The sequence below is a fragment of the Tursiops truncatus genome, chromosome 7 (assembly GCF_011762595.2).
Source record: "Tursiops truncatus isolate mTurTru1 chromosome 7, mTurTru1.mat.Y, whole genome shotgun sequence".
In the NCBI taxonomy this organism is placed as follows: domain Eukaryota; kingdom Metazoa; phylum Chordata; class Mammalia; order Artiodactyla; family Delphinidae; genus Tursiops; species Tursiops truncatus.
The window spans coordinates 18,158,169-18,183,884 of record NC_047040.1 but is presented as its reverse complement, the minus strand read 5'-3'; the positions used below and the strand labels follow the sequence as shown (position 1 = coordinate 18,183,884).

Genomic DNA, 25,716 nt, shown 5'->3' with positions numbered 1-25,716 from the left:
GCGCACAGACAAACTAGTGCAAGCTCTTTTACTAAAATCTATTTTTGGAGGTGATATGCACCTCTTCATTCCTTTCCATTGTGCCCCCCTCCCCTGCTGCCTTCCTGATCCATGAAGATACCTAGTTGAGGAAACAAAGAAATCATGCAATTTCACCCTCCCTACCCACAATGCAATTTCAAGTGTGAAATTTTCATTATGGAGGAATCCTTAGGTTTCGGTTATCCGATCTGCTGCAGGAGTCTGTAGCACCAGAGTGGTGAGGTCCAGATCAGAGACAGTGGCTCATGTCCTAAAGGTAAACTTCTGTTCCCCCGTGGGCAACAGTCCAGGGAATTGCCTGCTCCAAGGCAGCAGAAACAAGCAAGCTTTGGACCGGGATGCTGAAGTTTGTATCCTCCGGTAGCTGACTTTGTCATTCTTGTATGAAGATACCCTCTCTTTCCTTCTCTCCATTCCTGCTGCCTAAGTTATAACCAGCACACCTTCCCTTACCCCTTTGGTAACAAGCATTTTGCAGATGCCACCCCAGGGAACTTAGGGGTGGCAGGGAAGCTACCAGTGGCAGCCGCTTACAACTCACTTTCCTCCTCACACAATAACATGGGGCTGAAACCTGATGCACATTTCTGATTTTAGGTGGAGTGTTATTCCTGTGGAATAAAACTCAGAAGAGTGTTTGTCAATTAAGAGCATGATGTCATGACATTTCTTTGAGGAACATAATTTCATTCATGGTAACATGAAATTATGCAGTAGCAAGCCCTGTATATTACTTTCTAAGGATAATTTTTTTTGAAATGGCATTGCATGTCTTTTTAATAAAGATAATAATTCTTTAAGAGGTGACTTTGAAATTTGAACTTTAAAGAGTCCTTAGATTTAATTGTTAAAATAATGTTTAGCTCTTTAATCCTCCTGGAATTTCATGGGTGTGGTGTAAGGGAAGGAACTTAGTGTTTTTCAGATGGGACAGCTAGCTGTCCCAAAACTATTGAACAACTCACTTTTTTTTATACCATTAAAATCAATTTTATCATGGATAGTAAAAAAAAAATCCCCATGTAATCTTGGTTGTTTCTGTCAATATTTGTCCATCTTTTTGTCAGTATCATGCTGCTTTGGTTACCGTGGCTTTATAGGACATTTTGTTATCTGGTAGGGCAAGTCCCCTCTAAGTGCCTCTTATTCTTTTTTTCCCTCGAAGTTTCTTGGCAGTGCTCATATGTATAGTCTTCCAGAGGAATTTAAGAATCAACTTGTCAAGTTCCAAAATCTTCCCACTGAAATTCTGATGGAAATTGCATTAAATTGACATCATTATAATACTGAGTCTTCTCATCAGGAACATGTTATCTTTCAATTACTTAGGTCATTTCTAATGTCCTTAAAGTTCTCCAGTTTTCTTCATATATATATGGCATATTTCTCAAAATGTTCTAGGTCCTCTCTTTTTCTGTTATGGTGAATGGATAATTTTTTCCCCTTTCAGACTTTAAGTTTTTGCAAAGGTTTTGTTTTAGTCCAGGTCCTTATGGTAGCACTTTACAGAAATACACTCAAACTAACTTAGGGAAAAAAAAAGGGGTGGGGTGGGGAGAATTCTTTGGAAGGTGGCCAAGGCCTGCCCTGCAGGCCAAGGGCAGAAAGGGGAGTGGGCCTCACACAGGGCTGGAGAAAAGAACTGCTTGGTCTCTTCTTGTTGCTTCTCTCAGGAGATGGTTTCCTCTCCCTCTGTAGTTCAGCTTTCTTTGCTGCTTTTTGTCCCCCTTTTACATTCAAGGGGATGCAGAACAAATATGGCTATAGGAGCTACCCACGTGAATGGTGAAAAACGATGTGGGCTGGAGAGGCACCTCTGAAATTGATTTCAAAGCACTACAATGTCACAAACATCAAAAGAATCTGTCTCTTCTTGTCTAAAAAGGATAGAATTAGCAGTAACAGTATGGGAGAACCCGCCCTCCCGGGTTCCAGGCAATTGCTAAAAAGGGACTGACAATCATCACCCTTATGGGATTAATAATTCAACAAAAATATATTGAAACCTACTGTAGAACACAGGGAACTCAATGCTCTGTGGTGACCTAAATGAGAAGGAAATCTAAAAAAGAGGGGATATATGTACAGGTATAGCTGACTCACTTTGCTGTTCAGGGTAAACTAACACAATATTGTAAAGCAACTATACTCCAATAAAAAAAACAAATATATATATATATCGAGGTCCTACTTTTACTTCATATTTTTATACTGCTTCGCTGATCATGACGTGCTTCCTCGTAGTCCCTTTCACTGCCTTTTAGGGTTTGGGCTCAGACCACACAAAGTATGCCATAGTCGCCAAACTGTGTGCTTTAGTGGCATAACTTGCCATTTCAAATAATTTGCCTTCAGAAAAGAAGATCCTTCAAATTTTGCAACTTGGGATAAAGATGCCTATGACCTTATTCCTTATTCCTACTCTCAACTGGCTTACGATTCATTTTGAAAATAAATCAGAAAATTGGGCACTACATTAAAAAAACCCAACCAACCAACCAAACAAAGCCTCCTTGAAAACAAGAAATTCTGTTAAGAGACATTATTCTTAATCTAATTCTGTAGTCGATGTCTGTTATTTGACCGGGAGCCAGGTGAAAGCTACAACGGGAACTTGGCAGTCTCAGCAATATCGGTTACTAATTGAACGACCTTCCCAAGTAACCTAAGCTTTGTGAATCCGTTTTCTCGTTTTCAATCCCGAAACAATAACAACTTTTAAATTCAGGTGTTAGAAAACAAAGTAAAAACAACAACAACAACAAACAAAGGACGAGGTGCACGTGGAGGGCTAACAATCGCTAATGAGAAAGCCCGATATTGATGAAGGAAAAAAGAAAAGCGAGTCTGGAGCGAGATTAAGTAAAACTGTCAAAGAAACCCCAGAGATGGCACCTCCGCCAGCTCCAGCTCTTTCACACATATGTCAAAAAAAGTCCCTCCATGGCGGACATGCTCTCCTTTAATTGAAAAAGGAGTGTTCACGTTGGACGAGTCTTTTTCTTACTAACAGAAAATTCCTTTTCTCTAAACTCTGCTTCCCCACCCAGTCTGCAAACAAGGAGTCAGATTTTCCTCACTGGCTCGGAGGAGCACCGCCGAGCCCAGCGGGCGTCTCAGGACGTGCGGAGCCCACAGCTGGGTGCGGTCGACGGAGGCCCAACTTGCAGCAGTGGTCTGGGCTCAAGCAGCTGCCGCCGCAGAAGCCCCGCCCTCGACAGAACCAGCGGGCACCGCCCCCCATCCGACACGTTCGCACGACTTAGGGCGTGGTTTCCGGCAGCGGAGGCCTGCTTTACGGCCGTCCCTCCCGCGCGCCTTTCTTCCGGGGCGGGACTTCCTGCCCATTATTGATAGGCGCCGGGCTGCAGAGCTGGTGGCAGGATTATACAGAAAGCTCAGTCTGGCTGGCCAGACCTTATGCTCCTTGAAAGGGCACCAAGGAGGAGCTCTTACTCGCCCTCTTTTTTGTTTGTTTTTCTCTCGGCGAGGCCTCGGTTTGCGCGGACGTCTTGGCCTTTTGGCACTACCACCCACCTGAAGCTCTTCCGCTTCCTCTTTGTTCAGGCTCCGCCCCCAGCGTCCTGTGGCCATGACTACCGCCCCGCGGGACTCCTTGGTGTGGAAGCTCGCTGGGCTGCTGCGTGAGTCCGGTGGGTAGACTTCTGGTTGGGCTGGGGCGAGATGGGGTACTTCCTACCTTCCAGAGACACGCCCCGTAAGAGTCGTGGGGTTACAGCTGTTTAGGGTTCCGAGGGTTTGGGTGTCGAAGAATTCATTTCTTTACTTCTCTGGGGTTTGTTCGTTCTGTTGTTCTTTGTCTTTGACAGTCTAGACCTTAGCCATCCTTCGAGGCCAAACTCCAGTGCCACTTCCTTCATGCGTTCTCTGATACTCTCAGAGGGAAGTGATGGTTACTTGGCCGTAAGCCCCTCGAGACCAAGGACTGGTCATAATCCTCGTTCTGTGGCAAAGCACTAAGTTTAGCATAATTAAAAGCACGAGATTTGAAGTCAGACCCACCTGGGTTGGAATCCCAAGTCTTTCAAACTTGACCAAATTGTTTAAGTTTTCTGAGCCTTACTTTTCCTCACCAGCAGAACGACATAATGATTGTACTTATCTTAAAGGTTGCTATGGGGATTAATTTTAATTCACATAAAGCATTTAGAACAACGATTGCATATATAGTAAGTGCTCAAAATTGGTAGTAATTATTATAATTTCTTTCCTCGGAGCCTGGGCACAGTGGAGCCATAGTCGTTGTTCAGTAATGGATGGCATTAGTTGTGGTAGAACAAGTCCTGGCTTTGAAATCAGATGGACAACTTCCTACCAGCTGTATGATCTCAATCGAGATTCTTCTTTTAAGTCCAATTTCCTTATTTGTAAGAGAGTGTTAGCAGTGCTTCTTAGGAGATTCTGATGACATTTAAATGAAGTAACATATGTCTGGCACATATTACTCAACGTTAGCTGCCTTCCATCACTCTGCACTCCTATTGATGGTATCTGTGGAATCTCTATAGCATTTTTACTTTCTGGCTTGTAGTATTAACTGTGCACATGTCTTATCTCTGCTTGTAGACTGGGAGGCTCTTTGAGGGTGGGGAGAATCCTTGAACCTTGTCTGTATCTCCTCAGTGTTTAGTACATAGAAAATCCTTCATACAAGGTTGTAGGATTTGATAATTCAGCAGAAATCTGACTTGGTTCCAGGGGTTAGGGCTGATGGTGTGTGTGTGTGCGCGTGCACGCGTGCATGTGCAGGGACACAAGTGACTAAAGAGGTAGCAGGAGGGAGAGTGTGGCAGTGATGGAATAGATTTGTATCTTGATTGTAGTGGTGGTTACGGGAATCTACATGTAGCAAAATAGCATAGATCTATATATACACATTGTACCAATGCCAATTTCCTGGTTTTGATATTGTACTCCATATAAAATATAACCATTGGGGATTAAATTTTAAAGGTATGAGGGACTTGTCTGTACTATTTCTGCAAAATCCTTCTAGTCAATCCTTATTTTTTCAAAAAACTTTAAAAAAATTCCCTTCGCCTACCTTGTAGTTGTACTTTTTTAGTTGCAGTAATGAATACCAAAGATGCCCTCAAGGATGAGAGTCTCATTGGAGAAAGCAGTTTTAACATGGAGAGCAATAGCAATACCTTAGTGCTGTAGAGTGGTTATTTCCATGACATGCATTTTAGTGTTGTTTGAAAGTTTCTGTAAGTGTGCATGTTACTTTTGCAATCAGAAAAAAAATACAGATAAAGCAATCAACTTTAATGTAAAATGAGTGATTATGGGAAAAAGTTCAGCAGTGTTGTGTGTTGAGAAAGCTTCCGGGAGAGAAGGTACGTCTCAAGCTGGGCAGAGTGGAAGGGGGTGTGTCAGAAAATGAGGAAGCCGGGAACCAAGTCGACTGTATTTCCAGCACTGTGAGTAGGCCCGGCTCTTTTGAGCAGAAGGTGAAGGAATATTTAGAAAAGTTGGAGTCTTGTAGCGAAGCAGTCTGCTATATCAGGCTGAAAAGTTAGGAGTTTCTGAAGGTAGAGGGGAGCCGTTGAAGACTTTTGAGCAAGGAAGAGGTAAAAATTTGATCCTGTAGTGGAGGATCGACAGTACGGGTTGGAGTGGGTGTATGCTGGGGTCACAAGTCTTAGAATAAAAGGAAAGAGCCTTTTCTTATGTGCTCCTCCTGTCTGCCCCTCTCCCTGCAGGGGATGCAGTCCTGTCTGGCCGTAGCACCCTGAGCCTGCTCACTGCCGCACTGCAGCAGCTGAACCACGTATTTGAGCTGCACCTGGGGCCATGGGGCCCTGGCCAGACAGGCTTTGTGGCTCTGCCTTCCCACCCTGCCGACTCTCCCGTCATCCTCCAGCTTCAGTTCCTCTTCGACGTGCTGCAGAAAACACTTTCACTCAAGGTTCTGGGGTGGGAATGGGGTAGGATATACAAAAAGCCCAAAAGAGCAGTGGAGGCGGGGCTGGGGGTACGGCCTAAGCGCACGAAGTCTGCAGGGCCCGGATTCAGATGAGGTGAGAGCTGTGCTTGGCCGTGCTAGGGAAGAGAGGCCAAGGAAACGGACATGTGCTGGACCTCAGTGACCTGAGTGTTTTCTTTTTGTTTTTTTTTAAGCTGGTCCATGTCCCAGGTCTTGGCCTCCCAGGGCCCATCAAAATCTTTCCATTCAAGTCCCTTCGGCAGCTGGAGGTATGGGGTGTTGGGGGATGTCGGTGCACAAAACCCAGCATGAGCAGCCATTTGGGGCAGAGAAAGAGATGTGGCCTCTTTTGGTGGGGTGTCGGGGGCAGACCTGAGTGTGCTGGTTGCTCTGCAGTGCTGTGCCACCCACTCTCATCCACTTAATGCTGCCCTGAACCATAGGTGGCTTCGTCATCTTTTCCTGCCTCCCTGTTGGGAGGCGGGGATGAGACCTCTGTCTTCTGTGAAGTTCAGTCTTCCTCCCTCCCTCCCTTCCCTTGCCCCAGCTCCGAGGTGTCCCCCTCCACTGCCTCCATGGCCTCCGTGCCATCTATTCCCAGCTGGAGACCCTGATTTGCAGCAGGAGCCTCCAGGCATTAGAGGTGAGGAGGGTGAGGGGTGAACGTGGATGCCTTGTCCTGAGAGATGTGGAGGACCAAGCTCTGGGGTTCCCCCTTCTCTGCAGCCTTCCCTGCCTCCTGCCTCCCACCTCCCTCTGGACCCAGTGTCCTTGCTTCTTCTGCTGTGTTCCTGCAGCACTCTGTGCCTGTCCGTATGTTTACAGTCACACCTAGCATATTGTATGCAATATCCTCATGTCTGCCTCCCCGCTCTGCCCACGGTGAACTCCTTGGGGACAGGGCCCTGGGCTTTCTTTAAGTCTTCATCTCCAGACTGAGTTCAGTGTATAAAGAGTGAATGAACGGCCGGCTGATAGAGCGTGGTCTTGGCATGGTAGGGAGGGGAGAGTGGAGGTAACAGCGCCTGCCTGCCTGCGCAGGAGCTCCTTTCAGCCTGCGGTGGGGACCTCTGCTCCGCCCTGCCCTGGCTGGCTCTGCTCTCTGCTGACTTCAGCTACAACACTCTGACTGCCTTGGACAGCTCCCTGGTGAGTGAGCCTCAGAAGGGGCTTTGGGGAGCTGGGGAACGACAGGGATGGGTCCTTAGGGAGGGGGGCCAGTTGGCTGCCTGGGGGCGTCCCATTTTCCACTTCCTTTCCCCATCCTCCCTCAGCGTCTCTTGTCAGCTCTGCGCTTCTTGAACCTGAGCCACAATCAGGTCCAGGACTGTGAGGGTTTCCTGATGGTGAGTAGGAACAGCCTGGCTGGCCCCAGCCACTGGGGCCTCTGATTGTTCCGCTCTGACCCTCTCTCCTGGACTCCTTTTGCTCCCACCTTGCCCTTGCCCTCGCCCCCAGGCCCCTAACCCCCTTGGAGCCACATTCTGGGAGGTGATACTGTTTGGAGGCACAGATTCCAGCATAAGACAAAGCAGTGTTCAAATCTCAACTCCTATCCCTGTGTGATTTGGGACAAATTAGTTAGTCTCTCAATTTTTTTATCTGTAAAGTGCACATCCTAGGAGTATCTACTTTTATTGTATTAAAATGATTGTGAACGGTATCTGATATTACTTAGCCCAGTGCCTAGCTCAGAAAAGGGTAGCTTTCGTGGTGAGGATGAAGGACACTTCTCCCATGTCTCCCTGTTAGATAAAGCTGGATACTAGTTAAAATGGTAATAAACTATTTGTGATATTTGATTAGTAGTAAAACTATTTTAATCAGTAATAAACTATTCAGCGTGAACTGAACTCAAGTTTGATTTGTGCATCGGGGGGCGTTCTCAGCGGAGAGTGAGCTAGTGGAAAGGGGGACGATGGGGGCCTTGAGCAGATTCTCTCCTTGACCAAACTCTAGACGAGTTCCTCTGAAGTCAGGGAAGTGGAAATTTACAAAAAGCAGGAAACGGGCATTGGTCTGTGTGAAACCTGTCTGGTCTGCTAACTGGCACTTTTCGAAGTCCCATGGAGGCTGGGAGACCTGGGCCCTATCTTCAGGCGTTGGCTGGAGCAAACTAAGTCCTTCTGGCAGCCTTGAGTTTTTCTGGGCAGCAGTGTAAGGGGACTGGAGTTGTCATTCTGGAGCTATCGGAAACTGGTAGATTTGTGCAAGCCTTAATGTGGAGGGAGGTGGGGGGGATGAAATCATTTGTGCTGACAGTCTTTATAGGCCAAGGTTGAGGCCTAGTTGAGAAGAGGGTTCAGAGGAGCCTGACTAGAGTTTGGTCAAGGAGAGAATCTTCCTCACCCCCACCCGCTCCCAGGACTTGTCTGAGCTCTGCCATCTGGACATCTCCTATAACCATCTGCGTCTGGTGCCGAGAATGGGACCCTCGGGGGCTGCTCTGGGGACCCTGATACTACGAGGCAATGAGCTCCAGAGCCTGCACGGTGAGTGGGGGAGATGGGGTGGCCAGGCTGTAGGGGAGGACAGGGCAGACGTGGAGGGGAACGGCGGCAGTGTGAGACTCAGGGCGGCCTGGGACCCGTGTGCCCCCAGAGCCTCTCATGCGGCCTTCGGGCAGGTCTGAGGTGCCCAGGCTGGCCTTTCTGCTGTGCCCCCCACCCCCTCCACTCTTGCTCACCCGCATGCCCCTCCTCCCCTCTCACCCCTGCCCCAGGCCTGGAGCAGCTGCGGAACCTGCGGCACCTGGATGTGGCCTACAACCTGCTGGAAAGACACAGGGAGCTGTCGCCACTGTGGCTGCTGGCTGAGCTCCGCAAGGTGAGGACCCAGGAGCTAGCTTTGCGCCCCTCCTTCCTTCCCTCCCTCGCCCCCATGCTGAGCCGCTCAGCATCCCTCCTCACACGGGGGTGCCCGAGGCCTGCCTCAGCCTCCTCTTCCTGTCCCCAGCTCTGCCTGGAGGGGAACCCTTTGTGGTTCCACCCTGAGCACCGAGCGGCCACCGCCCGGTGCTTGTCGCCCCGTGCCAGGGACGCTGCTGCTGGGGTGAGTGGTCTTCCCACGTCTGCTCTGCCTTCCCTTTCCTGCCCAGGCCTCCCCAGCCCCTGCACCCTCTTGCCTCTCCACCCCCATCCCTAGGCTAGGGACCAAGGCCTCGGACCCCCTGCCTATCATGCTGTTCCCCCTCGCCGACCCTGCTGGTGCTTACAGGGCTAGGAGGACCCCCAGCCCTGGCTTGGGGCTCCCCAGGGCGTGTGCTCCCCACCGACACTACCCTCCCCTTTTATCTTCACTCAGTTCCTTCTTGATGGGAAGGCCTTGTCACTGACTGATTTTCAGGTTCGTGTGGTGGGAATGATGGCGGGATCGACTTGGGAGGATGTGAAGGGAGGGCACTGGCTGAGGAAAATAGAGGGCTGTGCAGGAGGGGGCTGCCTGCTCAGCTGCAAGCGGGTCCCGTCTCTCAGCGAGCTCGGGCGGGACAGAGGTGCTCCCTGGCTCCGACCTCTTTCTCCTTCCTGTTGCCCCACGCCAGACCTCCCCATCCTCAGGCCTTGGCCCCATGGCCCCACCTCTGCCCCGGCCGGTGGGGAGTACCACAGAAACCTCCGGCGGCGCTGACTTGAGTGACAGCCCCTCGTCGGGGGGCGTTGTGGTCCAGCCCCCGGTTCGTAAGGTTAAGGTAAACGGTGTCCTAGGCTGCCTCGTGCCCGGGGTTGGGTGCCTCAATGGCGGCTCTGGTTAGCCAATGCACTGGGAGTAAGTAAGGGCTTATCCTTGCCTGTGGGTGTGTATCTTGGGCAGGTTGGGTGTCAGGCCCCTGGCTTTCATAGAATGTGGTCCCTCTACCCAACCTCAGAGCCGAGTCCGTGTGCGGCGGGCGAGTATCTCGGAACCCAGTGATACGGACCCGGAGCCCCGGACTCTGGACCCCTCCCCGGCTGGTGAGTTAGCCCCTCGCCAGCCCCCCCCCGTCCAGCGCGCTCCAGTCTCTGGCTGGGAGGACTTTTAGTTTTGGTGGAGTGGAGCATCGTGAGGGGCCTCGTCGTCCTTCCTCTTTCCTTTTAGTCTGGGGAAGAGAGAAGAGACTGCTCCTGGGCAGCACTTATCAAAGGGTTTTTCAAAGAACACTGTTTTTGTTGGATGTCAGAGGTCAGGTGATGAAAGGATTCCGTGGCCCGATCAGTCTGGGAAAAGCTGTGTTAAACGAGACTTAAGTAGTTTCTTCAGGATGCCTTAGGACCTTAAATGTGCTGCTCGGTCTGTCCAGTCTCCCAAAGCAGCAGGTGCTGCGTGCTTCTGAGTCGCACGTGACCACGGTGTCCCACAGAAGGCGCTTTGGGCCGTGCTCCTTCTGACCTGGCTCTCCCCCTGCCGTCGCAGCCCCTTTTCCTTCACCCTGAGGGGCACGCTCAGAAGAGGCCGGGGCCGCCGGGGACTGTGGCGGTCCGGGCTCGCTAAGCTGCTCTCCCCCACCTGCCCAGGGTGGTTTGTGCAGCAGCATCGGGAACTGGAGCTCATGAACAGCTTCCGGGACCGCTTTGGCCGTGACTGGCTGCAGTACAGGAATCACCTGCAGGCCTCCAGGACCCCTGCCCTAGGCACCCTGCATCCGGGCACCCCGAGCCCAGAGACTGTATGCAGCCCTCCGCCCCCTGAGACGGAGTCTGCACAGGAAGAGGCAGAGGAGGTCGGGGTAGAGCCGGAGCCGCAGGAGGAAGAGGAGGGAGGGGAAGAGGAAGAGGAGGAGGAGGAGGGGCAGGAGCCACGCGGAGTGGAGGGTGAGTGCGCGGTGGGCGTGGAGGCTGGGGCCAGTGGTGGGGCGCGTCTGGGAGTTAGGAGACCCCAGGTGCGGGGTGGCTGACCCCTTGGGAATGGACGGCCACCCCACGGGGGGCAGAGTCTTGGCTGCCTGTCTCTCCTTACAGGGTCCCTCTCTTGGTCTCTCCTCAGTGGAGCTCTGCCACCCCATGTTGGTGTGTCCCCTGGAGGGGCCCGAGGGCTTGCGGGGCAGGGAATGCTTTCTCTGGGTCACTGCTGGCCACCTGTTTGAGGTGGAGCTCCAAGCAGCTCGAACCCTGGAACGGCTTGAGCTCCAGAGTCTGGAGGCAGCTGAGATAGAGGCTGAGACCCAGACCCAGAGCGAGCCGGTGCCCGAGGTGAGCGACGGGAGCCGGGCTTCTGGAAGCGGTGCTGGGCTTCTATGGGAGCCGGCTCTGACAGCATGGTGTCGGGCGCCAGGCACTGGGCGGCGTGCTTCCCACACTCTCTCTGAGCTTAGAGCCTCGGAGGGGCGCTGAGCGGGGCAAGGTGGGCCCCAGGCGGCCTGGGAGGCTGGGCTGAGGAGCAGAGCTTCTGGGCTGGAGCATGGCGGTCAGCAAAAGCATTTTGACGGAGTCCAGAGCTTTGTTTTCCTCCACGCTCTCAGTATAACCCTCATCCCTCCGACCCCCTCTTCCTGCGCAGGGCTCAGATCCACGCCCTGGGGGCCCCGTCCTTGTTCTCCGCTTCTCCTACATCTGCCCCGAGCGGCAGTTGCGTCGCTATGTGGTGCTGGAGCCAGATGCCCAGGCCGCTGTCCAGGTGACGGGGCCTGGCGTGGGGCCCAGGAGGCTGCGGGAAGTTGGAAGCCCGAGGGCTGGGGTCCTGCTCACGGCGCTGTTTGGCCTGCCCTGTTTCAGGAGCTGCTGGCTGTGTTGACCCCAGCAGCCACCTTGGGGAAGCATCAGCTTGGGGAGGTGAGGGACCCTCCCGGCGGCAGACTCCAGTGTCTGCGCTGTGGCCACGAGTTCAAGCCAGAGGAGCCCAGATCGGGACTGGACGGTGAGGAAGGCTGGAGGCCTCTGTTCCGGAAGACAGGTACCAGCCCTGCCCTTGACCTCCCTACCCACGCGCCTCCTGCTGCTTCAGGGAAAATGGTTTTGAGGTGGGAGTGGGCAGGGGGAGCCCTAGGGCAGAAAGGAGCGGGGACCAACTTTTCTGCCTGGAGGAAAAATTAAAACCAAAAAAAGAAAGAAAAGAAATTACATCCTTTTTCCCCCTTTAAAGTCAGGAAATACTGTCTCTGTAACTGCTTAAACATACCCATTAATTTTTCATAACTTGGAGCCTTTCCCTCCTTCTTTTGACTAATATGTCAGAAACTACATAAAACCTCCTGAGCCCCCACTGCAGTGCTGGGTTGTCTTGCCGCTGGGTAGGATGCTGTGGGAGTTGGCTTAGACTGTCCTTCCCTGACTGACCTTGTGAGCTACTTGATACCCAGTAGTGCCTCGTGGCATCTCTTCACATCCTGTTCTCTAAGACGAGAGGTTTTTCCATTATAGACCAGTCAAAAGCCATGTCTTTGAAGACACTGAAGAAGAAAGAAATATGTTTGGTAACACCTGCGTTGAAATGTATGATTTTTTTTTTTTTTTTTTTTTTTTGCGGTACGCGGGCCTCTCACTGCCGTGGCCTCTCCCGCTGCGGAGCACAGGCTCAGCGGCCATGGCTCACAGGCGCAGTCTGCTCCGCGGCATGCGGGATCCTCCCGGACTGGGGCACGAACCCGTGTTCCCTGCATCGGCAGGCGGACTGTCAACACTGCGCCACCAGGGAAGCCCTCAGGAGAGTTTTGATACAACGTCAAAGGGTCTAGCACGTTCCCAGTGCGTTGTAGCTGCTCAAAGAATGTTTCCTTTCTCATCGCTGATCTGTGTCCTGGAATCTTTACCCGATTCCATTCCCTCGTCCTGACCACCTTCTAAGATAGATACCATCATCATCCCTGTCTCACAGATGAGGCACCAGGCACAGAGCGCTTAGGTGGCTTGTCAGAGTTGCTTAGATGACAGCCTTCAAGTAATGGAGCCTGGAATCGGACCCTTATCTGTTGATTTGGGGCTTTCAGACATCAAGTGTATGCCCAGCCCAAGGCTGTGAGAGGGACCCAGAGCAAGGCCTGGCTGAGTTTGGCCCTCTCTGAGACAACCTGAGATGAGAAGGCGGGGTGTGTTGAGGTTGTGGGCCGAGGCCCCGGGCTTGCTCATCCCTCACTGGGGCGGGGAGCGATTGGTCAGCAGCCGCTCCTGCAGAGGGCATCAGGTGGGTTGGGAGTGCCTGGAGCTAGCATGTGAAGCTGGAGATGGGGGAGTGGGGAGGGAGTGCTGTGAGCACAGCAAGGGGGTGTGGTGCTGTGTGTGTGATTCACGGGACTGTGCCCATCCTCCCTCCAGAATCGCCTGCTGTGTGTCCAAACTGTGGCAGTGATCACGTGGTTCTCCTGTCCCCTGGAACCCCCAGTGGGAAACAGAGGCAGGGAGAGCAATCGCCGGCCCCCTCGCAGTCTCCGAGCCCCGTCCATGGCCCTCCTGGCCACAATGCGTACGGCACCAGGGCCGGCAGTGCCCCATCTCAGGCACCGGCCTCCCGTGACCGCCACAGTTGGAGCCTCAGCCCCCGTGAGTCTAGGCGAACAGAGACGGGGATGTTCGGGGGAGGGGCACTGGAGCCAGGGTGGCCGGTGCAGGCTGACGGCCCACTGCTTGCCGCCAGCCCCTGAGCGCCGTGGCCTCCGCTCTGTGGACCACCGACTCCGGCTCTTCCTGGACGTTGAGGTGTTCACCGATGCCCAAGAGGAGTTCCAGTGCTGCCTCAAGGTCTGTGTCAGCCTGGCTCTGCCCTGTGGCCCCAACTGACCAGGGTTTCCGCCTGTTTCCACCACAGCAAAGTGTGTCCAGGCGGTTGTGCTGGAGCCTCCAGGTCTGGCTTCTGGTTTAAACTCCGGCAGCTGCTCTCAGTGTGGCTGTGAATATGTTTCTTGGTATTTGAGTCTCCGTTGTCTCCCCTCTACCACGGGGAGGATACTGCCTACCTCACGGGGTGTGGAGCACACGTGAGAGCCGATGTCTGCAGGCTGCCTGGTGCAGCCCCTGGCGCTTAGTAAATGGGGTCTCCAGCCATTATTGTATATCCCCCATGCCATCAGACCCTCTCTGTGGAGCTCTGAGCCCTGCAGGACACTAAGGATCTAGAGTACATGGGTCTCGCCCTCCATCTTCTCCTCTGGTGTGAGGAGCAGTCAGTCATGACGCGGTGTGAAGGTGCTGGAATCAGACTCAGGCCGTAGAGGGGCATCTGACCCAGCCTGTGTGGGCCAGGGAAGCGTCCCCTTCCTGTGGTGGTGGCTAAACTAAGTCTTGAAGGATGAGTTACAGAGGAGGGAGGAAAAGAATGTTCTAGGACAAGGAAGCAGCAAATGCATGGAGGCCTGAGAGAGTAGCTAGTGGGGAGAACTGGCTGTGATTGGGACAGCCACAGGGTGGGGGTCCTGAGAGGAGTCTGAACAGGCAGGCAGGGGTCATGCAGGAGCATTGTCTTGTGTCGGCCACGGAGTTTGGACTTGACCCTGAGTCTTGCGGGAGCCACTGCAGGCCTTGGAAGCAGGGGAGCGGCAATTGATTTTTTGTTTGAGCACAGTTGTTCTGTCAGAGGGTGGATTGGAGGGGGCGAGATGACAGGCAGGGAGACCTGCTGAGAGCCTGCCGTGGGTCTGAGTGCAGGCGGGGCTGTGGGATAGAGAGCAAGGCTGATGGAGAGCCTGGGATGGACGCGCAGGGTCACCGGTAGCTCGGCCCTCAGCCTGGCAGCCGCCTCTCTAGTTCTCTCTGTTTCACATCAACTTCCTCTTCCCCTTAGGTGCCAGTGGTGTTGGCAGGGCACCCTGGGGAGTTTCTGTGTCTCGCGGTTGTGTCTGATCATAGGCTCTACGTGTTGAAGGTGACAGGGGAGATCCGGTGAGTGAGCGGGGCCATGGCCAGGGAGGGGTCCGTCCGGGGCCCCCATGCTCTCACTCATTCCTGCCGCTCTGCCCTCACTGTCTCCACAGCGGGCCTCCGGCTGGCTGGCTGCAGCCGACCCTGGCCATTCCCCTGCAGGATCTGAGTAGCATAGAGCTGGGCCTGGCAGGACAGAGCCTGCGGCTGGAGTGGGCGGCCGGGGCAGGTGGCTGTGTCCTGCTGCCCCGAGATGCCAGGCACTGCCAGGCCTTCCTGGAGGAGCTTACGGGTGAGAGAGGGAAGGGGGAGGAGGGAGGGTGGGGTGGGGGCCGAGGGCCACAGCGCCAGCTCTGGTGCCCGCAGCGGAGACAGCCAGGTAACGGGACCCATCCCTCTTGGAAGTTCCGCAGTGCAGAGGATGGGAAGGTGTTGAGAGGTTGGGATGGAGTCTTTGAGGGATCCCTGTCCCTGGCTGGCTCTGTCCAGATGTCTTGCAGTCTCTGCCCCCCACCCGGAGGAGCAGCGTCAGCGCCACGGAGGAGGAGGTGACCCCGAAGCATCGGCTCTGGTGAGTCGATAAGGAGGCTGAGGCCAGGCTGAGGCCCAGACGCTGCTCGTGGAGCACAGGCCCTCTCTCCACAAGCCCCTGGTCGGGCCCTGAGCGCCCATGCCTCCTGACCCGGGCCTGGCCTTCTCCCCACTCTACCCCGTCGTGGTACTTCCCATCCCCTGGCTGACTACTCCTTCCTGGGCCTACTCACCTTCTCCCCAGGCCGTTGCTAGAGACAGACCCTTCCTTGGAGCCTCTCCGGTTCTTCTATCTTCGGGCATTCCTGGTTGAAGGTGAGGCCACTGCCCCGGCCCCCCAGCCCCCCAGCGCCTCTCCGTGCCTTTGTAGCAATTCTCAGTGCTGAGATGTGGACTTCCCACCCAAATAACAGCCTTGGTGTTCCCTGCCCCTCTGGGAGGGGCCAGGAGGTGCCCTGGGGCGTCCGTGGCTCAGAGACCTTTGCTTCTGGGCCCAGATCGTCTGGGTCTGCTCCACTTCTTCCTTGTGGTGAAGACGAGAGCTGGTCCTTTCCGACGGGGAGGTGGGGTGGTCAGGCAGGTCCCCTTCGTCTTGGGCCTCGGCGGTCTTGGAGGCTGGAGAGCCCTGGCGTTTGGGAAAGGGGGGGCCTTGGCCCCCAGAGGCACAGGCCGCGTTGTGGCTGCCTCAGTGTGGTCACTCCTCTTCTGAGCAGCGCTGGGACGCTGCCCGGGGGGTCTGGGCTCTTCCATGGCCTTTTCCTCCAGGCCTCACCCTGCCTCTTTCCCTCCAGGGCCTTCTACCTGCCCTGTGTCCCTGTTGCTGACTCTGTCCACCCTGTACCTGTTAGAGGAGGACCCTATAGGGTCCCAGGCAGAGCCCCCTCTTCCAGCGGCATCGGGCGAAGCCTCTGAGAAGGCCCCACCCCCCGGGCCAGGTCCTTCAGTGCGTGTCAGGGAGCAGCAGGCACTCAGCAGCCTGAGCTCCGTGCTGCTGTATCGCGTGGCCCCAGAGCACCTGCGGCTGGTCTTCTACGACGAGGTGTGGGAGCGTGTGAGAGGGACAGGGGCAGTGTGTGTGCGTGTGTGTGTGTGTGTGTGTGTGTGTGTGTGTGTGTGTGTGTGTCGGGCTGTATGGAACTTACCACGGGCAGTCAAGGTAGGGGGGAACACAGAGGATTAGGGTGCAGGGAACCGGGAGGCTGTCACGGGGGGGTTGGACAGTAGGGAGGGAGGCAGTTGTAGGCAGCAGAAACACCCTGGACTTGAAGCCCAGCCTTGTGTCAGCTGGGAGGCCCTCCGGAAGCACCCGGCTACTTGGAGTTCGTGTCTGCTGGGGCCCGTGTGCTAGCCGTGTAATCTTTCAGCCTCCACGCGAGGAGGTACTACGATTATTAGTCCAGTGACAGTTGAGGACACTGAGGCTTGGGGATGTTAACCAACCTGCCCAGGTCACAAGTGGCAGAGCCAGGACTGAAGCCCAGGCAGTTCCTTGGAATTGACTCCAGAACTGATGATATTCTGGAAACAGGGAGGAGTAAAGAAACCAGGTGGTAGATGCGAAAGCCCTTTTGGGGCCTTCAGTCAAGGCTGGTTGGGTTCTGTTTAAAAAACTCAGAGTCAGGATCTTTTATGGGGAGTGACACAGGCTTGGGGATGAGAAGAGGCCATGAACCAGGGAGGGGCAGTGGGTCCTCCTGAGGCCTTCCCTGCCTCCCCTGCTCTGGTGTGGCCCTTGTGAGTCTCACCTCACTACCGGTTGTCTGCCAGGTGTCCCGGCTGGAGAGCTTTTGGGCACTCCATGTTGTGTGTCCGGAGCAGCTGACGGCCCTGCTGGCCTGGATCCGGGAGCCCTGGGAGGAGTTGTTTTCCATCGGACTTCGAACTGTGACCCAAGAGGCTCTAGACCTTGGCCAGTGAGGCTGCCATGCTGGTCCCGCCCCCGGCCTCAGGAGCCACGGCTACAGATGTTCTCTCTCCAGACTCTGGCTGCGGACTTCTCTGGCCTTTGGGCACTGGTCAGCAAGGCCCCAAATGACCCAAAACTCAGGGGCAGGGTGAGAGGACTGGTCCAGCCTCCAGATGACCTGGCCCGAGGGAACGGGCTGAGTGGTCAGAAGGAGTGTTTCTCCTGCACTTTTTCTCAGGTATCAATAAAGTTGTTTCCATTCCGGATGCCATGGGTGCAGTTGGATGTGTCACTCGTGAGGCCTGCTGTTCCCCTACTACTTCTAACAGAAACTGCCCCGCCCATGGCTCTTCCCCAATGGACAGGCCAAGCAGCCTGTTTGAACTGTGAGACCCCATCTTCCAACCCTGCTTTTTGCCCCCTCTGATGGGATCCAGTAGGACTCCTACCTATGGGCACCAGTCCTCAGCCAGCAGCACCTGTCATGAGGCCTGGTGTGGAAATCACTGCCTAACAAAGAGCTGGGACACTCACATTGTCACTCTCCTGAGTTTCAGCTGGGAACTAACGAGACTCTCAGGCCATTGGCAGTGGGAGCTGAATACGAGTGCGACTGGGGAGCGGGTTCGTGGAGCCGGGCTGTGGAGGGAGGGCAGCCACCTGGTGGTTTCCGTTCCTGCCTTCTTGTCAGTACTGCCTCACTCAGCCCAGGGGCCTGGTTGGGTTGACCCCACTCCTCTCCCTGTGTCTCTGTGGCTGTGGTGATCGGTTCAGGAATTCCCCTGTGGCCCAGCTTGGCCTCTACCAAGGCCCAGTCCTGGCCTTTTGCTGGGACAGCCGAGAAAGACGCAAGTTTCCCCCAGGAGGGCTGAGAGGACGAGCCTGCAGCTGCTGGCCCTGAGGGGAGGTGGAACCATGCCGAGACAGGGAGGCAGAGCTGAGAGGTGGGGCAAGCAAGGCCAAGTCTGGGTGGTGTCCGTGGAGTCCTTGGGTCCAGAGTGACCGCAGGCAGATAGCCCTGGAATTTTAGGTTATGTGAGCCAAAGGGGAGCCCCTCCTTTTTTCTGTTCGGCTTAAGCTAATTTGAGCCGAATATGAGCCGCTGAAGGGTCCGAACTACATACACCCCTATTCTGACTTGACCCAGCCTGAGTAGGGATCTGTTTCCTGCACCCAAGAATGAACACAAGGGGAGTAGTGGCTCCCACACGTTCGTGTAGAGAGGTCCTGGTAAAAGGGCTTGGGAAGGGAGCGTGGGGATTCCTGCTGAGCCCCAGAGCCTGGCTCTGGTTGAGTGTGTGTGTGGTTTTGAGAACTAATGGGTGGGCCTTATTTTGGGAGCAGGTACGTGCCAGGCACTGAGTTCAGTGTTGACAGTCTGCTCCACGCAGGGGTCCTGGGAGGTGGTGGCATCTTGTTACAGGTGAGGAAACTGAGGCCTAGAGGAGGTGGATGATTTGCCCAAGATCTCGTCAGTAAGGAGACCTGATGAGTCCAGGCTAATATAACTTCAAACCTGCGCTGTCAGCAAACCACTGGGCGCACTGCCTGCCCCTTCACTGCAGTGCGTGGGCCTCTGTGCCAGCCCCGCTTAGAGCGGGATCACTGCGCACTTTATCCTGTGCTGGGGCTCTCTGAATAACCGTACACTTGTCTAGGACGGGGAGGCCCAGATGCACCATATTTGAAGTTTTTCTTTCCTCCAGAGTGTGGTGAGATGTTAGGAGAAGTATTAATTCATGGGTGGTTTTCACCCCTCCCAGCTGACTGGAGAGAACAAGATGCTGGGTCTTGCAGTTTTAAGTGAAAGGGCTAAGCTGTAAGAAGAGATGTGAAAGGGACCTTAACTAGATAAGAGGTCTGGAGCAGGAGAGGGGAGGGTTTTTAGAGAAGAGCATTAGAGGCAGTGTCGGTGCAGCTCCCCTGACGTTGGGGGGCTCTCAGGGCGGTGGGCCCTGTGCCTTGCTCCCTGTTTGGAATTAGGAAGGACAGTGACCTGTCAGATGCTCCCCAGGCCACTGGGGCAGATGGAGATATGGCAGTTGGGAAGGACCTGGAAGAATAGGGCTGGTGAATAAAAGCAAAAATAAATAAATGAGACCTAATTAAACTTAAAAGCTTTTGCACAGCAAAGGGAACCATAAACAAAATGAAAAGACAACTCTCAGAATGGGAGAAAATACTTGCAAACGAAGCAACCAACAAGGGATTAATCTCCAAAATATACAAACGGCTCATGCAGCTCAATATCAAAAAACAAACAACCCAATCCAAAAATGGGCAGAAAATCTAAATAGACATTTCTCCAAAGACATACAGTTGGCCAAAAAGCACATGAAAAGATGCTCAACATCACTAGTTATTAGAGAAATGCAAATCAGAACTACAACGAGGGGCTTCCCTGGTGGCGCAGTGGTTGAGAGTCCGCCTGCCGATACAGGGGACACGGGTTCGTGCCCCAGTCCGGGAAGATCCCACATGCCGCGGAGCGGCTGGGCCTGTGAGCCGTGGCCGCTGAGCCTGCGCGCCCAGAGCCTGTGCTCCGCAACGGGAGAGGCCACAGCGAGAGGCCCGCGTACAGCAAAAAAAAAAAAAAAAAACTACAATGAGGTATCACCTCACACTAGTCAGAATGGCCATCATCAAAAAAATCTACAAACAACAAATGCTGGAGAGGGTGTGGAGAAAAGGGAACCCTCCTACACTGTTGGTGGGATGTAAATTGGTACAGCCACTATGGAGAACAGTATAGAGGGTCCTTAAAAAACTAAAAGTAGTGCTAACATATGATCCAGTAATCCCTCTCCTGGGCATATATCCAGAGAAGACCATGATTCGAAAAGATACAGGCACCCCAATGTTCACTGCAGCTCTATTTACAATAGCCAGGACATGGAAGCAACCTAAATGTCCATCAACAGATGAATGGATAAAGAAGATGTGGAACATATATACAGTGGAATATTACTCAGCCATAAAAAAGAACGAAATAATGCTATTTGCAGCAACATGGATGGACCTAGAGATTGTCATACTGAGTGAAGTAAGTCAGAGGAAGACAAATATCCTACCACTTTAATGTGGAATCTAAAAAAATGGTACAAATGAACTTATTTACAAAACAAATAAAGTCACAGGTGTAGAAAACAAACTTATGATTACCGGGGGGAAAGGGGTGGGGGGGGATAAATTGGGCGATTGGGATTGACATATACACACTACTATATGTAAAATAGATAACTAATAAGGACCTGCTGTATAACACAGGGAACTCTACTCAATACTCTGTAATGGCCTATATGGGAAAAGGATCTAAAAAAGAGTGGATATATGTACATGTATCACGGATTCACTTTGCTGTACAGCAGAAAGTAACACAACACTGTAAATCAGCTATACTCCAATAAAAAGTAAAAAAAAAAAAAAACTGAGCAAGATCAAAAAAAAAAAATGAATAGGGCTGGTGACATTTGCTCAGACTTCTCTTGACTGGAGAAGGGAGGTGGCCCAGAAGATCCTGCAGGCCTGCAGTGGGGCCTGGAGATCAGCTGAGAGAGTGCTGCAGGGGTCACTTCAGGAGAGCGGGATAGGCCTGGCCCCCATGTGGGGAAGTGACCAAGTTAGACTTGAATTGATTGAGTTTAAATCACTGATTGGGCTGAGTTTTCTGTCGGTTAGAAATGGGGACTCATCACGAAGATAAAGTTGAGTTTTAGAGGAAGAAGTTCTAGTTTTTTGCACACCTGAATTTGGGAGACCACTATGTTTCTGGAATTCCTATCTGTTACCTTTGGAAAGGTCAACACTGAGTGTTTGGAAGGTGTGGCCCTAGAGGGCAAGGGAAGTGGGTCTTTCACAGTGGTCTAGAGGGTGACTCCCTACCCCTGACTAGAGGCATTCAACTTAGGGTTCCCCAGGGAGGGATGTGTTCTGATAACTTAGGCCTCACTGTAAAGCTTTGTTTGGGGGAAGTCCAAGGCGGGGGGTGGCTCCTGGGACTGGGGGGCGGGGAGAAGACTTAAATCCTCCTGGGATCTTGTTCCACCCTTGACCCAGCCAGCCCTCTGCAAACCCTGGGCCCCGGCAGGATGGAACCGTGTGGGAAAGAATCAGTGCCACTGGAGGACAGTTAGCCTCAGGCCCTCCTCATGAAGGACTGAAAGTCCCATATCGAGGTCCCTGGATTCCAGGGAGGGAAAAGAACAGCTGGGCCCCAGCGGGGGAGAAGGCGTTAGGGTGTTTAGGGCCACTCTGAGCAGCTGTGCCTTTCCTGACCTCCATGTGGGTCGGCTTTGTTCTTCTCCTGAAGCATGTGCATTACATACTCATTCATAAACCCAGGGAATGGACGCATTTATTCATCCCTTCACTCCACAGAGATTAATAGGACACAGGCTCTATCGCAGAGTCCATTAGAGCATATGTCAGGGCCAAAGGTGTTCCCCAGTGGCTCATAAACTACTCCCTCGAAACAACTACATTCTCTGGGCCAGGACTGCAGGGAGGATGTGGTGGGGCCAGTATTTGAGGCTCCGTTAGAGATTTATAGAGGAACACCCCTAAATACTGATGAAGGTAACAACCTAACAGCTGTGGCTTAGTGAGCCCTTACTGTGTTCCATGCATTGTTCAAAGCATCTGATCTTCTCAAGTGTTTCTCCTGTTCCTCTGGTTGTAAGATACAGAGCCAATAAGCTCAAGAAAAGAACCCTGAGTGTATAGACATGACCCAGACCTGGAAGGCTGGCGCTGAGGCCCCAGAGACAGGTTTTTCCTGTCTCTTGGAGCCAGGTGGTTTCTCTCTCCCATCCCCAGCAGGGCCCAGGTCTGATCTGGCCGGAGAATGGGGAGGAAATTGTGTGAATCTTGGAACTGGCCGGAGAATGGGGAGGAAATTGTGTGACTCTTGGAACTGGCCAGTTGGGAAAAGCTGGCTGGGGTGGAGGTTCTCTCAGCGACAAGCCTCCTTCTGCAGGGGTGGAGGGGCCCAGAAAGGATGGTGCAGAGTTTCAGGAAATAAGTTCACCTACTTCTGTTTTGTGCGGAGCTGGCCTGAATTTTTAATTGAAGCAAATTAAAACTTCCCAAAAATATTAGTCCACTTTCTTGGCAGTGTGCACACCCCCCTTCCCCATCAGTGATTTTGCACCATCTGCAAACAAGAGCCTGTGCTGGTCCTGACAAAAGCCTTCCCCAGCCTCTGGCCCAGAGCTACCTTTCATGGAAGCCGGGCCCGTCAACAAGCACATTCCCAGAAGCCCCATCAGGTCATGGTCCGGATGGAGCAGAATAATCTCCAGTCATTTTAGGGTCATCTGAAAAGCCGTGTGAGGCTGGGGGACTTGAAAGAGGAGCTTCTTCCATTTCCTTGTGCTTAAAATCTCTGGGCACATCTTTGTTTTCTGTAACAATTCAACGATGTCCTCTGCGCCCTTTGTCCTGAGGACGCTCTTTGTTTGGTGAGCCAGAGGACAGAGGTGCTGGTGTTGCCTGCCGAGGTCATTACCACTCCTGGGAGCGTCTGACCTTTAGCTCTGCACCCCACCTGGAGGAGTTGCCGGGACACACCCCACCTGGAGGAGTCGCCGGGACACACCTCCTCCTCAGACCCTGCTACATTCTGAGAAACTGGGGCTGCTTTGCCACTGACACTTGTGCACAGACGTCAGTCTGCAGGACTTGCCTTACACACCCTGGACTGACACCGGAGATCGATTTGTCCGCTCAGTCTGGCCTTTCCCCTCCAATGAGTGCCTATCGATTGCCTGTCTGGCCTTGGGCTTGCTGGCAGTGGAGGCCCAAGGCAGTGGAGGGAAAGGATTCATTCCCTGAAATTGCACATAACAACATATGTAGAAATAAGGTGGGAGGGGATAAAATATACATTCCTGTTTGCTCCTATTTGTGTAAATAAATTCTGGAGGGAATAAACAGATACTTGTGGTAGGGGATGAAGATGAGAACGAGGCAGAAGGGGGAGAGGGGTGGAATTGACTTTTATGTTTTATTTACTTTTTAGCTGAAAAGTATTTTAAAAAACTCTCAATGTGTTATGATTCAAAAATTATATTAAAAATTTATATGAAGCCCTGGGGGGCGGTCAGTGGCCCAACTGAGTGGTGTAAGCTTTGATTCCTAAGACTTTGGAAGAGGGGAACAGGTCAGCTTGAAGACCCATCCCTCTTTCTCAATGCGAGAGGGTCCATCTTTGCTGATGAATCATTTCATGAGGAGTGAGGGGTGACGTCCTTCTCTGTTGCCAAGATGCTGCGGTAGCTTCTAAGAAGACCCCGTCCAGATTGGTTAGCTGTGGCTGGAATTTCACGCGCCGTTCTGTGTGGCTGCTTTGCCTATCTCTGGGTGCATGCAGCATTTTGCATCCACCTAATCAAGAGTCAGTGTGTGTGATGGTCATATGGGAAAAGGCACAGGGGATTCAGACCCAAAAGATCCGGGATTATGGTTTAGTTTTGCATCTCACTATTTAACCACAAGCAAGCAACTTGCCCTTGCTGCTCTGTGGCTCCTTCATCTACAGTGAGGAGAGGAGACTAATCAATATCTTATCCAGGTCACCAAATTGTTGAGTGCAGTGATGTACATGGAAGCACTATGTGAATCATAAAGCAGTAAATAAATGCTGTTTTTAAAAACCCTGCCTGGGGGCTTCTGTGGTGGCGCAGTTGTTGAGAGTCCGCCTGCCGATGCAGGGGACATGTGTTCGTGCCCCGGTCCGGGAAGATCCCACATGCCGCGGACCGGCTGGGCCCGTGAGCCATGGCCTCTGAGCCTGCGCGTCCGGAGCCTGTGCTCCGCAACGGGAGAGGCCACAACAGCGAGAGGCCCGCGTACCGCAAAAAAAGAAAAAAAGAAAAAAACGAAAAAACCCTGCCTGTTTGTTATTACAACCTGCTATGTTGCCTAGAAATGCCCTTTGTAAGCGGAGAGGGAAAGCCTGCATCTTCCTGCCTGTGTGTTTATGAGTGGCTATTTCTCCAGTGTGCTTCAGAGGGAACCTCAGACACTGCTGGGGACGTAAGCAGACCATGGCATGCTTTCTTCTTGGCCCATCCTCAGTCATTTGATCATCTTGGACTCAGTGACTTCTACGCCCTCCACAAAAACATTCTTCAGTTTATTAGTTACTATAACTACTTGTGTACTCGCCTTCAATGCCACAGACATTACCGAGCTCCTAAAGTGTGCCAGGCTCTCTGTGAGAGGAGGGGGTGGGATATGAGGATGAACCAGACATGCTCTGGCTCTCAAGGAGGTGGAGGGAGTCCGTGGAGGGAGTGGGGGAAAAGCACCTTGGAGCTGGGTCATGAGGACAGGAAAGATTATGGAAAGAGACTATCATCCTAACAGCATTTTGGAGCATCTACTTTGTACTAATCATTTCATTGACATCATTGCACTTGGTACAACCTTGAGGGAAAAGTGTGATCTCTAGTTTACAGGGGAGAAAGCTGAGACTCAGGTTAAGCAAGGTGATTCTCACCAAGGGGATGCTGGATCTCCAACGCCGGCCCTTCTTCTCTTTCTCTGAAACCTTATTGCCTCTTAGACCTTCCAGGGTGCCTACCCTCTAGTCCTTTTCAATCTGCCCCCTTGTGGCACCAGGTTCCAGGGATACTGCATCCTACCACCATCCAGACCCTCAGCACCCAGATACCTGTGCAGATGCCAACCTTTCCTGCCACGGGGCCTTTCCCGAGCTCATCCTTCTGCCCGGGATGCTTCTCCTGCTTCCCCAACTCACCCCTCTTTGCATGGCTGATTCTTTCGTACCCTTCAGGTCTTAGCTTAATTGTCTCCTCTTTACAGAGCACGTTCTTAACTCTGCTACATGAATGTTCCCTGTAAATGGGCTTCCCCCCGTGGCGCTTGCTGCATGTCATCATTATGATTTATGTTTTTGCTTGTTTGTTGTCTGTAAGCTGCCCCAGGGCAGGGACCATGTCAGATTTTCTTCACTGATGTATACCCAACACCTGGAGTAGAGTGTAGAGTGAGTGTGTGGGTCTCAGTTTACACACTTGGGAGTGAAAGAAACATTACAAACATTTTCAAAACAACCTTTTATTTCAAGCCCCCATTCCATGGGGTTGGCAGGACTCACTGACCTCCCCCCATCTCGGGGAACGGGGGGTAACCTCCTTCTGCTTTGCTGATCGGGGAGGGCAAAGGGTGGCTCCTCCATCCCTCCCTCCCCTCCCCAGTTTCTGGCCAAGACACTGAGGGTCTTGCTAACCTTTTCTTTTTCTTCCTCTGCGAGCCTCCCTGGGTTTCCTGAGACTTCGGCTCTGTATGAGCAAAAGGCAAAAAGGCTTGCTGGCTTTCCGTCCCACCCATTCCCCCCAAATGACAAAATCCAAAGCAGGCTAACTGTTTGGGCGGGGTTAGGGGAGAAGAAAGGACCTAGACTCATATGTCAAAATGTCACCCTAGCACAGATGAATCCATTCCTCTGGAGCTGAAAGGTGGGCTCCGCAGGGCGAGAGAAACTTCAAGGGCAGGCGGTG

At 52.9% G+C, this 25,716-nt stretch overlaps 1 protein-coding gene across 4 annotated transcripts; it reads left to right on the top strand.

Moving 5' to 3' along the window:
* Positions 1 to 3,379: 3,379 nt before the first annotated feature.
* On the top strand, positions 3,380 to 17,457 carry STK11IP (serine/threonine kinase 11 interacting protein). 4 transcript variants are annotated; one of them, XM_033859670.2, is made up of 24 exons: positions 3,382 to 3,686; positions 5,769 to 5,974; positions 6,187 to 6,261; positions 6,540 to 6,635; positions 7,034 to 7,141; positions 7,267 to 7,338; positions 8,358 to 8,484; positions 8,715 to 8,818; positions 8,948 to 9,043; positions 9,296 to 9,337; positions 9,534 to 9,680; positions 9,858 to 9,942; positions 10,483 to 10,779; positions 10,952 to 11,157; positions 11,465 to 11,581; positions 11,680 to 11,857; positions 13,216 to 13,440; positions 13,535 to 13,638; positions 14,678 to 14,775; positions 14,868 to 15,046; positions 15,244 to 15,325; positions 15,530 to 15,600; positions 16,077 to 16,324; positions 17,053 to 17,457. In XM_033859670.2, the coding sequence occupies exons 1-24, from the start codon at positions 3,635 to 3,637 to the stop codon at positions 17,200 to 17,202; spliced, it is 3,165 nt and encodes a 1,054-aa protein (XP_033715561.1). In that variant the 5' UTR covers positions 3,382 to 3,634; the 3' UTR covers positions 17,203 to 17,457. The 4 variants fall into 4 exon arrangements, 3 of the variants coding, with proteins under 3 accessions (XP_033715561.1, XP_033715562.1, XP_033715560.1); XM_033859669.2 differs by having other exon boundaries at positions 3,383 to 3,695; XM_033859671.2 differs by lacking the exon at positions 11,465 to 11,581 and having other exon boundaries at positions 3,382 to 3,695.
* The last annotated feature ends 8,259 nt before the right edge of the window (positions 17,458 to 25,716 follow it).